This window comes from Erithacus rubecula, assembly GCF_903797595.1.
Source record: "Erithacus rubecula genome assembly, chromosome: 5".
In the NCBI taxonomy this organism is placed as follows: Eukaryota; Metazoa; Chordata; class Aves; order Passeriformes; family Muscicapidae; genus Erithacus; species Erithacus rubecula.
In genome coordinates, this window is record NC_136687.1 from 48,589,733 (window position 1) to 48,604,391 (window position 14,659).

The 14,659-nt window shown below is 36.7% G+C and overlaps 1 protein-coding gene across 7 annotated transcripts in view; it reads right to left on the reverse strand.

The window, feature by feature from the left end:
- The window catches only part of RAP1GDS1 (Rap1 GTPase-GDP dissociation stimulator 1), an 89,311-nt gene that overhangs the window by 56,608 nt on the left and 18,044 nt on the right, over positions 1-14,659 (reverse strand). For 5 of the 7 annotated variants that reach the window (XM_079307083.1, XM_079307081.1, XM_079307084.1 and 2 more), the window contains exon 2: positions 1,225-1,332. In XM_079307083.1, coding sequence (XP_079163209.1) covers positions 1,225-1,332 — 108 coding nt within the window. Of the gene's footprint in view, positions 1-1,224; positions 1,336-14,659 lie in introns of all 7 variants that reach the window. The other 2 variants (XM_079307082.1, XM_079307080.1) reach the window with 1 other exon arrangement.

Consider the following 14,659-nt stretch of genomic DNA (forward strand, 5'->3'; position numbering starts at 1 on the left):
CATCTGTGGTTGGAAGAAATCATCAGTAAGTGCATTAGTAAAATTATTTTGCAACTGCCAGACTTGTTATCTGACACAGCTATGTGACCTTTACAGGCAAAATAGCAAACTCTGTTATTTATACAAGTAAGTTGTCACTTTTCATATGATCTTCTTTTTAGTACTTATTGTTTAAGTACTAGGCTTAAAAGTAGTGGAAATAAATCCAATTGGAGGTTGGATTAAAGTTTTGGATATACCCTATAAACCTTCAAAAAATGGTTGATCTAAACCTTAAAGATTTTATTACTTTCTGGCTGATAATATCCTTCTAAAATAGAGAGAATTAGAAACAGACTACTATTAAATGCAGATCCTATTATAATAAACTTTTTACTTTATCTGGTTGGTGCTTATATTCAGCTGTGAAAAACCTCATCAAGTATTTTCCACCAATCCAAAAGGCCTTGATTTGTAGAATACCATCATGTGAAAAAAACCAAGACTTATTAATAGTTTGTACTTTTGAGTGTATTGATACTTCCAAAGGATTATTTTTTTAAATAAAAAAATTTAATCATGGCTTGTACCTATTCCTGAGAAGTTTTTCAACCTGAAATTGTACACATATTTTTCTTCTGCCACAATCTGAATCACTGAGAAAGCTAAACTCAGAAAAGTCTTATAAACTGTCATTTTCATTAACCTTATCTGTCTGCTGGGAGTGGGGACAAGCATTCTAACGTTTTTGGTGAAAATAACATCTTTTTCCATTCTGATGTCATTTTGTTACATACTACATATCAAACTTGGACCATCTTTGGATATCCAGCCTAGCTCTGGTAATTGAAACTTCTGGAATTAAGAAATCTGTGATTGGAAGTGTGAGAAATACAAGTGAGGAACTATGCTCTTTCAATCAGAATTAGCAAGCAGTTCCCTTATCATTTTCCCCATCTTAGCAAGCTTATTTCTCCATCTCTGTTCTTTTTTTTCCTTCAATAATCAATTAAAAAGTAAGTATCCTACTCCATCTTGGAAAAAGGAATGGACTACAGCTGTTCCAAATATTCAGCTATTCACCTGTCGCTGTCTTCGTTGCTATTGGAATGTTACACATGGGTTAAAAACCCCCAAAACTCAATAGAGCCAACCTAGCAGCCTACTGCTTGAGTCAGTCTTTCTGCCACATTTTAATTCAGTGATCTCATATGATTTAAAATCTGAAAGGTCCATACAACTTACTGTTTTGTGCCAGAGCTTGAAGCAGACAGTCCAAGCATCCCTCCAAGCTATCTGCTGTGCTGTCAGTGGATGTTATCTTCAGCTTTTTCAGGGCTTCACTTAAATTATCTGCTTGATAAACACAAACGAAAAAGCAATCAGTGTCCACACCAATTTGGTAACAGCACTATAGTCTTGAATGTAAATAGTTAGTATAAAGTAAACAGTTCTTGTATCAATGAGGAAGATATGCACAGTCTGTGTTCTGAGGATACAAAAAGCCAGGAGTCAAAGGTTATAGATTAAATTAAATTTTTCAGATTTATATATACATTTATAATTTTGCATCTGAAAACAAGATGTCACAGCAGGTGCTTTATGAAATGCCACCGAACAGCAATTTATCCATCAGTATTTTTCAAGCCTTGCTGGTACAGAAAACCAGCAGCCATTGCTTTGCTTCTCCCTCCCCTTATGTGTGGGAATAAAATAGAACAGCCTATCTTTATCTTCTTCATCAATAGAGGCAAAGTAATTGAAAATGCTGATTTCTACATGCTGTGTAGGCTTCAATCTTGACTATTCACAGATGCCTAGTGCTAAGCTTAGAGCATTTTAAGATTATCCCACTTTCCACCACAATGTTACAACCATCACTGTTTATATGAACTGTGTTAACTCTTTAAGTTCAACTGATACACAAAACCAGATGGCATCTTCTTGAAATAAGAAAGCTCTGTTGTGGATTTCAGATAATTAAGCATTCCCTCTTTAAAAAAAACCCCACCACTACCCAAATGCAAATGACATCATACCATTCTCAAAAAACATCTATGTGCACAGTAAAGGTTGGGGTAGTAAGACCATTACCATTTTGAGGATTCTACCCTTTCATCAGCAAGGTTTCAATGCTGGCAGCTGCAGCCTGAGCCTCTGGTAAACCCACTGATGACTAACCTCACTCTGAATGGACTATTCTTTTAAAAATGAGTGCTGATTCAGTTTCCATGCCAACTCTGACAGCAAGCAGAAAGTGTTACTCAAAACAAATAATGTTAAATAGTGTCTCACTGTCTGTTGTTCCCAGTGGCTGATTGAGAGCCTTGACCCAAGCCCAACACAGCCATAGGTGCAGTTTCTTTTCAGTTCATCAGTGGCATCTTCTGAGGCTGACACGCAGCCAGTGTTGCCTTAGAGCTTCCCACCAGCGTAGGAAGCCTCCTTGGCAGGTGAGCTGGCACCTGCTGTGATTTGCCTCCTCTTCACTTGCCTACTTATGGGATGGTGCAAAGGAAAAGAGTAGAGACACAGCAGGGATCCCAGAAGAGGGTGGAATCTCACTCCTGGAGCTGCTTTGCTTCTCAGCCAAAGCAGTGGCTTTTGTTCCACCTCCAATTTTTATTAGCATGTGCTTTTGTAGTTCAACATACCATGCAGATAAAGGTGAGGTACTGAACTTCAAAAAGTGCTCAGTATTTATATATGAAATTGCTTATATGCTTCTATGATCAGGCAATTATTTTGTCTATTCAGTAATGAACATGTTCTTAGCAGCCCTGTACTAGGAGTGTCAGTGTTCCTAAATGCAGACAGCCAGCAGCATGCTGGCAACTCTGCAAAAGCCTTTTAGGCAACCACACTTGGTTGTGGCTCCTGGAGATCTTAAAAACCTTCCTCCCTACTAGCTGCTCACTATGCTGAACTGCTACCTTCTGGAGCAAGCTCTCAGGGGAAAAAACCCCAAATTTTAATACCCCTCATACTCATTTTACTCTCTAGCAGGCTCACTGCAGCACTTTTCTTGAATCACACTTAGCCAACAGTAAAGTTGAACACACACTGCAAAGTCTCATTGTTTAAATACTGTTTAAATATTGTTTAAATACTGTTTAAATATTGTTTAAATATCCTGAATATACTGTTAGAATTTGTCAAAAGACACAGGTAGAGGGTACTCAGTGACTAACCCCAGTACTACAATTTGACATTGTACACTCCACCTCCTCTTATACCTTCATCATCTGCCTCCTTCTCATACTCTTCTCTTCAGTTTTCTGCTAACATAGCACTAATTCTCTTCCTTCCTTACAGGCATCTCATCTCCTTGTATATTCACACACTTTGAAGCTGCAGCAATATTTACAGTAAGACAATTCAGTCTGCCATATATATGAAAAGCAAGGGTTTCTGAAATCTGGGGAAGAAGAAAATGCAAAGATCACCGTCACACCAGATTTTGCAGACTATTGTCAGAGAGCACACCCAGATTTTATCTCTCTTACAGCCTTTTCTACTTCACTTGTGCTCAATAAATCACAAGATTCCACTTATTGTTTCATTTTTCTGTGCAGAGATAAGTGCTTTATATAAAATACTCGTTATTTCTTTCACTCCATGCCACATCAGAACCTGTAATAGTTAGAAGTCTCACCAGTCTATTTTCCTACCACTCCTTTCTGCTCAGTGCCATGTAAAGTTTTCTGGGTAAAGTCCACTATTCTAATACTACACAATTACAGATGATATGCAAAATCATGTATTTTGGGCAAAACTGTTCAAATGCAACTGTCCAAATACTTCATTCCCTAGGACAAACAACTCAATTTTTCATAGTACCAAGCATATGCACATTCCACTGACATACCTGGACATTCAACAGCAACTTTAGAAACACTTCAAGTATCAGTGGGCACTTGTGACAATGGTTCTTGTGGCCATACTACTTTTAAAATATCTTATGAAACAATGTTGCACTGTGTGCCCAATTGCCCTTCCACTAGGTCAAGAGCACAGAGGGAAGAAATGTCCTTCAAAAAAGAACTTACTTATTTACTTTGGTTCTTTCTGTCCTAGTGTGTCTCCTTTCTAAACTGAGTTGATACCTCGAGACAGCTACTTTTGAAACCCCAGACATTTGCAAATAGATCTCCAACAGATTCAGAGGTTTTGTCATATCTCTAATTTTTTTCTTTTGTTGTCCTGAAAAGAACAAACCCTTACAGTCTGAGATGACACTGACAGGGTATTCAGGAGAAGTGCTGTAGTGTTCCAGAGGGCTCTCACCATATAATCACACAAGGTTTCCTCCTGCTGTTTCACAGCTGCCCTAAACCTATTGTTTGAGGAAGAAGCTGCAAATGCTTCTTTTCCAGGCACAAAACCCCTGTTGTTTCCTTGTGATCTTCTCCTGCTTACTTTTGTGTCTCCTCCTGTCCTTCTATAGAAGCTATTTCCAATAGGTCCAATAGGCTTGTTGCTGCATAGACTGATCAGATTTTCAGCAATAAAACTCCATCAAAAGAAAGCAATACAAGGAATCTTTTTGGCTGCATATCAGAGAAAGGTGAGTTGGTACATTGTGTCAACATTCAGGTCATGTGGAACTCACATTAGGAAGATCTAAGGGTGCAAGATTAGGGCAGTAGAGGTAAAAATTGGCTAGGAATGTTCCCTGAGGTGCAGTTGGTCAACAATGTGATATCATAATTACGTGTAGCATGAAATCAGAAGTTTAACAAAAATATCAACTATTTTGTTGATGACCCTCAGGGAGTCTCTCATATCTGGCTTACTGTATTGCTTTCAGAAAACTTAGTTATCTTATGTGGACAAAAAGCTTTGAATCCCACACACCTTAATCCTACATATCCTAATGTTATAAACTGATAAGTTCGGAAGTGGATCCTGCCAAGAGCTTTCAGACCTGTCTGGCCAATTCCACCTAGGGTTACATTTTGTTTTCAGCAATAACTACTGCACAAAAACTCAAAAATTGAGGTGGTTTAAATACTTTGCCCACATTGCTTTTTGGTGGCATAGTATTACTACTATCTCTTGCAACCTTTTGGTATCTCTTGTGTAGGCATTTTTACAGAGAAAATTAGTCAGAAACTAACATTAGTGAATGTTTTAATATTCCACTTCACCTCACTGTATACTTTTTTCTAACAGCTCTTCTGTGACTCATTCCTATTTGCAGTCATTGACTTGTTTTATACAAAAGAACTGTTCTTTCATCTAGCAAAAATTTGGTAGTTGAACAACTTTGTTTAGGGTCAGGGCAACAAGTGTGCTGGCTAGACTGCAAAAAGTTTGAAAAGGTACCCAATAGTCTTTCTATTCTGATAGACCTGTCAATTTTGCTCTGAGTCCACAGCATCTTCACCCACATCACAGGAAAAGCTCTATTGCAAAACTAATGTTAATAAAACATTTAGAACGCTTTAGCTGAGTGCTTAGATGGTCAGCTTTTGTCTGGACAGTTTGTTTTTCATATATCTTCTAACATTTTATCCAGTATAGATATTTTTCCTATGAAATTAAGATTTTGAGCATATAATTAACATTGACTGTATCTTTTGATTGACACTTCATAGACCTAGATGTGTTATTAAACAGACCATTGCACTAAACACAAAACAGATAAATAATTCAAAACTAATAGATGTTGAAAGGGAACATACTGAAATGTGCTAATCAGATAAAAAAAAGAAGTTTGAGTAGTTCTGCTACTACAGGGATGATGGCTGTATTAACATCAGAGCCTTTTGAGTCTGTTCCACTGCCTCTCAGAAACAATGAGACATCAAACTGAGCAGAAGGAATGGTATACCATTTTATGGGTTTCCTGGTGTTATAATAGGATAAATCTCTTTAAAATTTGTGTACATGCACATGGGCTAGATTGCAGAAACTACTTCATTTTCTTGTACAGACTTGAACTTACTAGAATTTCATTCCAAATTAACCCATGGGGGCAATCCAGCCCTCACTCCCACCACAACTGTTTTTGATGAAAAGTGTATTCTGATGTGATATTATCTGAGAACCTGACACAAAGATCAGCCACATAATCCGTTTGGGTGAGACATATCTTTGGCCTGAATTACTTTTTGCAGCTGAAAGGTCAGCAGCTGGTGAGATCTGTAGCACAGCTTTGGTCTTTAATGACCCCAGATGCCACTTCCCCAGGTAAAACAGAAGACTGGTGCAAAATTATGAGAGCCCTTTATCTCCCAGGACATTGAATAAGCTAGCAGAAATGTATAGCATGGGTCTTTTTTGAACCTATGCAAACTGAGACACATCTTCTTGGATAACTTTTCAAAGAAACCTAGTCCCATAGAAGTGTTGACATGCAAAATACTCCAAATACAGTTTATTGAGGACAGAAGAATCTTGTTCTCACATTTAGTCCATTGCCAAAAAAATACTCCATCCCCTCCTTTCTTTGTAGCAGCTGCCCTCAAGCGTTCCCAAGTGTACAATATTTTCTGCCAAACCACTCAAACCCATCATTAGAGACAACTCTTTGCTCCTAGCCCATCCAGGGAATTTTTAAACCTGGCATCTAATCAGGAGGTACCTATATACTGTCAGAGGGCAGCAGTGAAGAATTAGTTTTTGATTAGCAATGCCAGAAGACCTGGTACAGACAGACAAGACCAACATCTCAATCAGGATAGAACTCTTTTTTAAAAACAGAAGCCCTGTTCATTTCTGTCCTACCTGTTCATTGAGGTGGGTTAATGCTTTTTTCCCAACATATTTTCTAGTTCCAGGAATATAATGATGGATCATTATCTGCAGGGCTCCTTCTGCAACCTGTTTTTTACTTGGGTACATTTGCTCTACTTTTCTAGCATAGTAACTAATTTTAATGAGAGTGTCTATTTTTGACAGCAGTTCAGCTGCTTCATTCTTAAACACTTTCTGAATCTTAGATATATGCCATCTGGTCACAGAGACTTGTTACTCTTTCATTTAACCACTTGCTTCTGCATCTGTTCTTCTGACATGGGCCTTCATTTCATTACCTGAAAATACTGACATGCCATGACTCACTGCCACTGAGCACTAAGCTACTTAATTAGTTTTTGTAATTATTAGGTCAGCCTATAAATACTAACAGCTACTTAGTCAATCTGTATTCAAAATCAGGATAAAACCTAAAAAAAGTGGTCCCAATCAGCAGTCAGTGCACTTGGAATCTCTTCCAATGCAAATTTTCTGTTTGCTTTTCCCACCTTGGAGGATGTTTGATATCTTTGAAAATAATTTCATGTATTATTTTTACTGTAGTAACAGATAAACAATAGATTCTAATATAAAAAGCATTTACATTGCCAAGGTATATGGATCTGTAGCTGCTGTAATTGGTTTCTGCACATTAATGATCCTCTGTTACTTAAATCATGACTTGCAAAGGCTAGACTGTAAGAATGACATTTCAGAACATTTTGCAGAACCTTGGAAGACATTTTTTCTCTTTCCTAGGAAAACATGGTACAGATTTAAGTATTTGTATTTGTATTTCATAATTAAATATTGCAGATCTGGAATTATCTTAAGGTCTAAAGAAACGGATCAAAATTCAGTGAAATCAACATAACTCCACTGCTTTACAAAAAAGCCCTAAAAGATTTTGCTTAAAACTAATCTTAGAGGAATGGAATAGATTTCTTTCCTTTAACAGAAAATTGGCTGATAAAGGGAGTCTGTAGTGGATAAATTTAATTTAAAAATCAGCTAATAATAAAAGAAATTATTTCAAATAATTTGGTTCTCAGTTTATGGAAAGATCTTTTCTGGTTCTCTATCACTAGTAGTAGTTGAAAAAAACATCAAGATGGCTACCAATTTGTAAAGAATCACAATTTAATTGACAAGGCTGCATTTGCATTTGTACATTGTATTTTCATATAGCTTTTTTTCTCCAGGTGCCTGATCTTCACTGAGTCACATTATCAAAATGGTTGTAAACACAAAAAGTTCCAGAATTAAATCAACCCACATATATTTCACCATTTAAAATATTTACTATACAATACAGTGCATGCCAAGATGTGTACACATGAAGAATACTGCTTTATCCAAGGGACACCTCTCTTTCAGGACAAATGTTCTGTCAAAGAACAGCTGAATGTCTTTTTATTATATTGTCCTTCTTAGCAACTGGTTCTCCTTTTATTTAGTAGTACCAGGTGCTACTAAAAGATGAAGGATCGCTGGCAATTATAAAGTTACCACCATTACATCATCATGCTTCAAAGATACAAATGTGCTTGCTTTCAGATTACTTATTTATAAAGTACAAGGGAAGCAATGCATTGTGTAAGTGAACAGGAGAACTGGAAATTTAGGGCAAAAGCATCTGTGTGGGAAGAGGGGTTTTCAAAATGAGATTTTCAGGTTCCAGAATTACTGCATACTCTGGATTGTTCAGGAGTTTTCAGATGCAGGTACAGATTACACTCAGCACTTCTACAAAGCAGACCACAACACATCATGGGCAGGTATCAAGAAAGTGTCAGGTATGACATGGGGCAGAAGGGGATGTAGTTCTTTTCGGGAACATTCAATTGTAAATGCTTCTGTATACATGCCCACCCCTCCTCAGTTTATGACATGGCTTCAAAGAACTGCAACATAAAAGGCAAGAGAAGGTGTCCTCCATTAGATCATTCCAGACTACTGTCCGCCCTATGTACAGAATGAAAAAAAAATAGTGGGGGAAAAAAAACCAGGACCAAAATAGTATCTTAAATGACTACTGTTACCTCAGACAATAGTCCAAACCAGTTTCTTGCTCATGCTAAAGCAAAAACTCATCAAGCAAAGTAAAATGGACAGCCTAAAGCAGACAGCTGGAATAGAATATAGCTCTTCCTGAAGAGTAAGTAAATGACTGAAATAGGATCTTGGAAAAATAGGAGTAACCTTAATACTAACCAAATCTATTATTCCCTAGAATGCTGTATTACATACAACCATATGGAGCAGTATAGAAGAGAAGCTGCATGTGTCTATGCACGTGCATACATGCAGCTAGCAGGGCTTGCAGCTCTCTACTGGCTCTTTTTTGATTTATTTTAAGTGGTTTATTACGTTCCTTGGTCTTATTTTTTTTTCTGCTCTTCCAGATGATTTCTGCCTGAAGCACTTTTAATCTAGCAAGCAAGAGTCACTTTGTCAAGTCATGACAGCAAAAACAGAGAGCAGGTGCCAGAAAACAACAGAAGAAAATTAAACTACCCAAACAGTACAGTCTAGAAACAACACATTTAAAACTAAACATATCAAGCTTTTCCAGCTTTATCTTTTCTTTGCGATGATCTTTGCCTACACTAGTGTCTAACCTTTTCTGACTGTACCTGCTCTAGAAGTCTTGATCCTAATGTGACTCAAATTACCTGACTACAAATGCCAACCTAGACATTACACATGCAAATAAAACACTTTTCTAAAGAGCTTTTTAATTTTTCATTAAATTATTTCCCTTACTATCTTCAAACACTGATTTCTTTCGTGTCATACTTTAACAAGGCTGCCAATCCTCTGTACTTTTTCAAAATTCTGTACAAAATATAGCTTATTAGCCAACAAAATACCACATATGTAATGCTACAAGTTGGTCTGAGTGGACTTTTGTAGGCTGTTATAATGCAGGACAACAATTTAGACTTAAAATAGACATTCCTAATCAATTTAATCAGCTTACTCTCCTGTTAGCTTTCTCAATAAACAAGTTAAAATTACTTTTCTTCTTACTGAGTCTAAAAATAAAGCAAACAAACAAACAAATAAAAACCAATAATACAAAGCTGAGGATACAAAGTCCCAGTACTAAGAAAAATTCTCTTTGACTTCAATGAGCTCCCGTTCTGGTCTTTGGTCTACCCTCTGCAACCAAGTCCATTATCAACTGTACAATACATGGTGCAATATCTGTCATAACTGTGCTTATACCAGCTTGAGTTACTGAACAAATACAGGATTTGATTCTGTATAAAGCCCTCAGGCACATCTTTCATCATCAGCAGCAAGAATTTTGTCTGGGTAAGATACCCAGGTTCAAAATTGGTATTGCTAGCTCTGATTCTATGTCACATCAGTGTTCTTCTTTCAGATGTTATGAAATACTAATCTCTGACTACACAGCTGTTTTCTAGCTATCATGAGTTCCCTGAAAACTTTAAATATGGAAAGGAAGCACCTGAAAGGGACAGGGTGAACCATGAGTCCACAGAGCGCTACAGATTTTGTTTTTTTCCTTTTAAGCTGTCTGGTTTGAAGGTCATACAATCATGGGCTCTTAAATACTGGAGAAGACCTCCAAGATCATTGACCCTTTGACTGAACACTATGGTGTTAGAACATACTGAAAAAGTGCCACATCTACTAATTTTTTTTAAAACTTCCAGGGATGGTGACTTTACCACTTCTCTGGGGAACCTTTTCCTGCTTTCAGTGAAGAAACCAGGATATTATTTCCTAATATCCAACCTGAGTCTCCCCAGCACAACTTGAGGTCATTTCTTCTTGTCTCAGTTACCTGGGAGAAGAGGCCAATGCCCCCTTGCTACAATCTCCTTTCAGGGAGCTGCAGAAAGTGACATGGTCTCCTCTAACCATTCTTTTCTCCAGACTGAACAACCTCAGGTTCCTCAGCTATTCCCTGTAGGACTAATTGTCATTCCATGATTTACTGGAGACAATGGAGATTCTCAGTTTTCAGGTATTTCTTATTGACAATAAATAAATCCATGATGATGCCAGAAAAGGAGTCACATAAATTCACATGGTTTTAATATGTTTACCAGAATATTTAAATGGAAATCTGACATCATTAATATCAGTGGTTACTGATATCAGAAATCAAGTATTTTCAAATACTTGGGTAGTTTTTGTTCTTTTTTATAAAACACATTATTTAAGTCTATTTATCAGAAAGCCTGTTTCTAAGTTCTCCAATATGCTTTTTATATACACATAAACTATATATATAAAAACACCTTTCTGAAATTCACTAAAAAGTAGCGATACCTAAATTACCCTACATCTCATAACTCTCTTATCTAACTTACAGAAATGACAACCTCTGAAGCAGTCTCCATCCTCACATTAGGGGAAGGTATATGTGTAATTTTGCATAGTATGAAAGCACATCAAGCTTTCTGACACATCCTCTACAAGCGTTTCAAAAATAGTAAGTTAAGAAACAAAATCTCAGCCCTTGTCCTGTTGGCTGTTAATAAAATGCCATCTGGTCACTTAGGAACTGTGCCAACATTACCACACAAAGAGCTTTTAAGCTGTTTGAATGCTGAAGAGTCATTTGACAGCTTTTTTATTTACCTTTTTTTTGTCAAATATGCACCTAATAGTATACAGATGGCTAGGTTCTAACAAGTTTACTTGTGTGCAATCTTGAAACTAACCTTGAAAGTCAACTGCTGAGGTTTTGCTTTGGGGTGTTGCTTGGGTTATACCTTTTTTTCTAACATTTAGGATTGTTCAGTCTACTGCTGCTCCAAGTTCCTTATTAGGCAAAGTGAAAGTGAAAACTTGGTGCCTGGTTTTCGTAAAAATGCAAACACAGTAAGAATCTGCTCAACCTGCTCAGAGCAAACAGAATGGGAATAGAGGACAGGGAGCTGAAGTCTCAGGAGACAGCAAGTTAAAGAAATGTTCACTGGAAAAAATCTTCAAAGGGAAAGAAATCCCAGAAACCACTCTGGGCAATGAGAGAGACTTCAGCAGCAGATGGAGACTATTCTCAGTGTATATTATCCCTATATCTTTTAGTGCCAAAATCACTTCTAGATTTATTCTCTCAACATTGTGGCAAAAGATGTGTATTTAATACAGAAAAATAAATTTCACACTGTAATTTATATTCAAATTTGTATTGCAAGTCTTGCAGGGGTGATGTTGGTTACCCACTTCTGCATAATACTGAGCCAAAAGGGACAGGTGAAACCACACTGAATGGTCCACCAGACTCTCAGCTCAAGGATCAATTGCCTGGGATGCAAGAAATCCAGTCAGACAAAAATGCTATTTCAGCTACAAGAAGTGGTTTAGAAACGCTTTTTCCTCAATCCTATCCCTCAACATCTTTTAACTGAATCAAGTATTAAATCGTTAATTAAGGATATCAGTTTGTATCTTAAATCTCTGAAGGATAAGCACTCACTATACAGGTAAGGGTCAGTTTCTGTCACTGTTTATTGATGGGTAACTGAGTAGTCTTGCACATCTGTATAAACTCTAAGGTCTTGACATACAATGAGATAATAAAGGGAATAAACTTGCAAAAATGTAGATTATTTTTACTGTTGTTTTAATTAAATTGTGGACAATTCAACCAAATGAAGTTTTGGAAAGGATCCGAGTAGAAAGACCTTCGCTTTGGCATCTCTTTCAATTCTTTACTTTGGACTTAATTAAAACTAGCTGCTCCAATCTTCAAAGTTATAACATATGATCAGAACCCAAAGAATAATCTACTACAGAAAATAAAATAGATCTGAGCACTGGAAAATAGAGACTAAATTAGGAAAAGCTACAAGGATTTAAGGAAGGACTATTATATATCATAGAACATAACAATGTTTCTACACATATTCTGTGTGCTATATTTTTGTTTTGTTTAATGCTATGTTTTTAAAGTTGTCTTGGCACCTTAAATGAAGATGCAATTGAAAGAAATAATTTATAGAATCTGCTTTTATAATTCTGGTCTGAGATCTTACATTTTTATAAGATAATAACTTGAATTTCCCAGTCCTTTTCCAGGCAAAGAAACTGTCTTGTTTGTTGGGTCTTCAAGCTGCTCATCTGAAATTCAAGGTTGATCATACACTCTAGCAAACCATTTCGTCCTGGTCCAGCTATCAACTTGAGTTTTTCTGTGGCAGCTACTACTACAGTATCTGGGGCTGAAAGAGTCCCCTTTGCATGTCAGCTCTGTGAGAAACCTCTGACGTCCAACACAAAACAGAGACCAGATATTGCAATGCCTGGGGGCTCACACAACACAGTTCAATGAAATCTCAGCAAGGAAAGTAAGTAATTACCCTGATATAATTATAAAGGTCATTATTCTATTCTTTCGCATGTAACACAGAAATATAAATATAAAATGAAACAAATTTTAAAGGGTATCAAGTAAATTAGCTTAGCAGCTCCTAATTAAAAAGACATAAGGCATTCTGTTATGCAACAACATTCATGCAAGTTCCATTTTCCTTCTTGACAAGATACATATCCTAAACCAGCTGATCTACTACACTCATCCCTGCAGCTCTCTTTTTATGGAAACACACAGTTTTCTTCCAGTTCTCTATCCCAGCAGAAGGCTGAATTGCAGCCTCTGCATCTTGTCAGACTGGGGGAATTCACAATGATGCTCCAAAGGATATATATACCTTAGATATGAAATCTTAATAGTGATTTATGCTGTTCTCAGAGGGACTTCAAAATTTGCATTTAATTTGGTTTTATTTATTTTTCTTCAAAATTACCCAGAAAGTCCCTATATTTAATTACAAGCTGCATGATAATTATAAACCATGCTTGAAAGCTTTTAACCCTGAAGATACACTGTTTGACTTTGATGAGCGTGTACAAGTAAGTTCCTAATGGAAGTGACCTGCCATTTGTGTTACTGTTTTCAGTGAAAGTTTCTTAGAAACAGATTAGTTGCAAGTCTAATTAGTGCCTCTAAACCCTTTTATTTACAAATGTTTTACAATCAAAGACTCTTATGATACTAAGTACTTGTTTGCCTGTAGTATCCTACCTAACATTACTTTCACCAAAGCATTTTTGTCCCAGGGAGAAAATCAGAGCAGGAAAGACAATCAAATAAAAATGCACCTTTCCACCTAAATACACAACTCTTAAGACCTGTAATAAAAAAAAAAAATCCCTTTAACCACGGAAGGGCCAATAGATGCATGACAATCTTCTCATGCCTTTGAGAAAAAGGCTTTTACTATTCTCTAATGTCAGTGAAGGATACAGAGGAAACCAAGTCAGTTTTGGAAATCTCTGCTTCTTGGCTGGTTAAATGCCACTAATCCTTCAATTTATTGTTTTGCAAAAATTACTAAAATGGCCCAAAATCAACAATATGCACTTTGGAGGCAGGTTGTGGTACCCACATATCACAAATTGAAGGCTACTTTGTCAGCATCATTCATCTATAAGCTTTTAGGGCCAAAATGTACTCTAGAGGTTTCAGTTTGCTTTTATATATATCATGTATGGCTTTAAACCTGTATTACTAAGATTAGCAGATATCTGTGGTTAATCCCTTTAGTGATAAATAGTTGCCTATTAATGCAGTTATTTATCTTCACCTAGGATGCAGAGCATCAATAAAAACACTGCAGTGGTAGGATCAGCTCAGATCCCCTCTAAAGGAAAATGATTCAACTGAGTCTTCGTGTAAGACTGACATAAAACTGCAGAATCAGATGGTAAAATTAAAATGGTGCACAAACTGCTCAATATAGCCCTATTTTAAATAAAGATTTCCACAAAACCCACTAGCATTATGCATGACTGCTGTAGTTACAAGTGATCATTAACTTCTGCACAGCCTTTAAGAGCTTTTTTTAGTAAAATTCATACAAGAGTGACAATGCAGTAAACATGATACTGATGT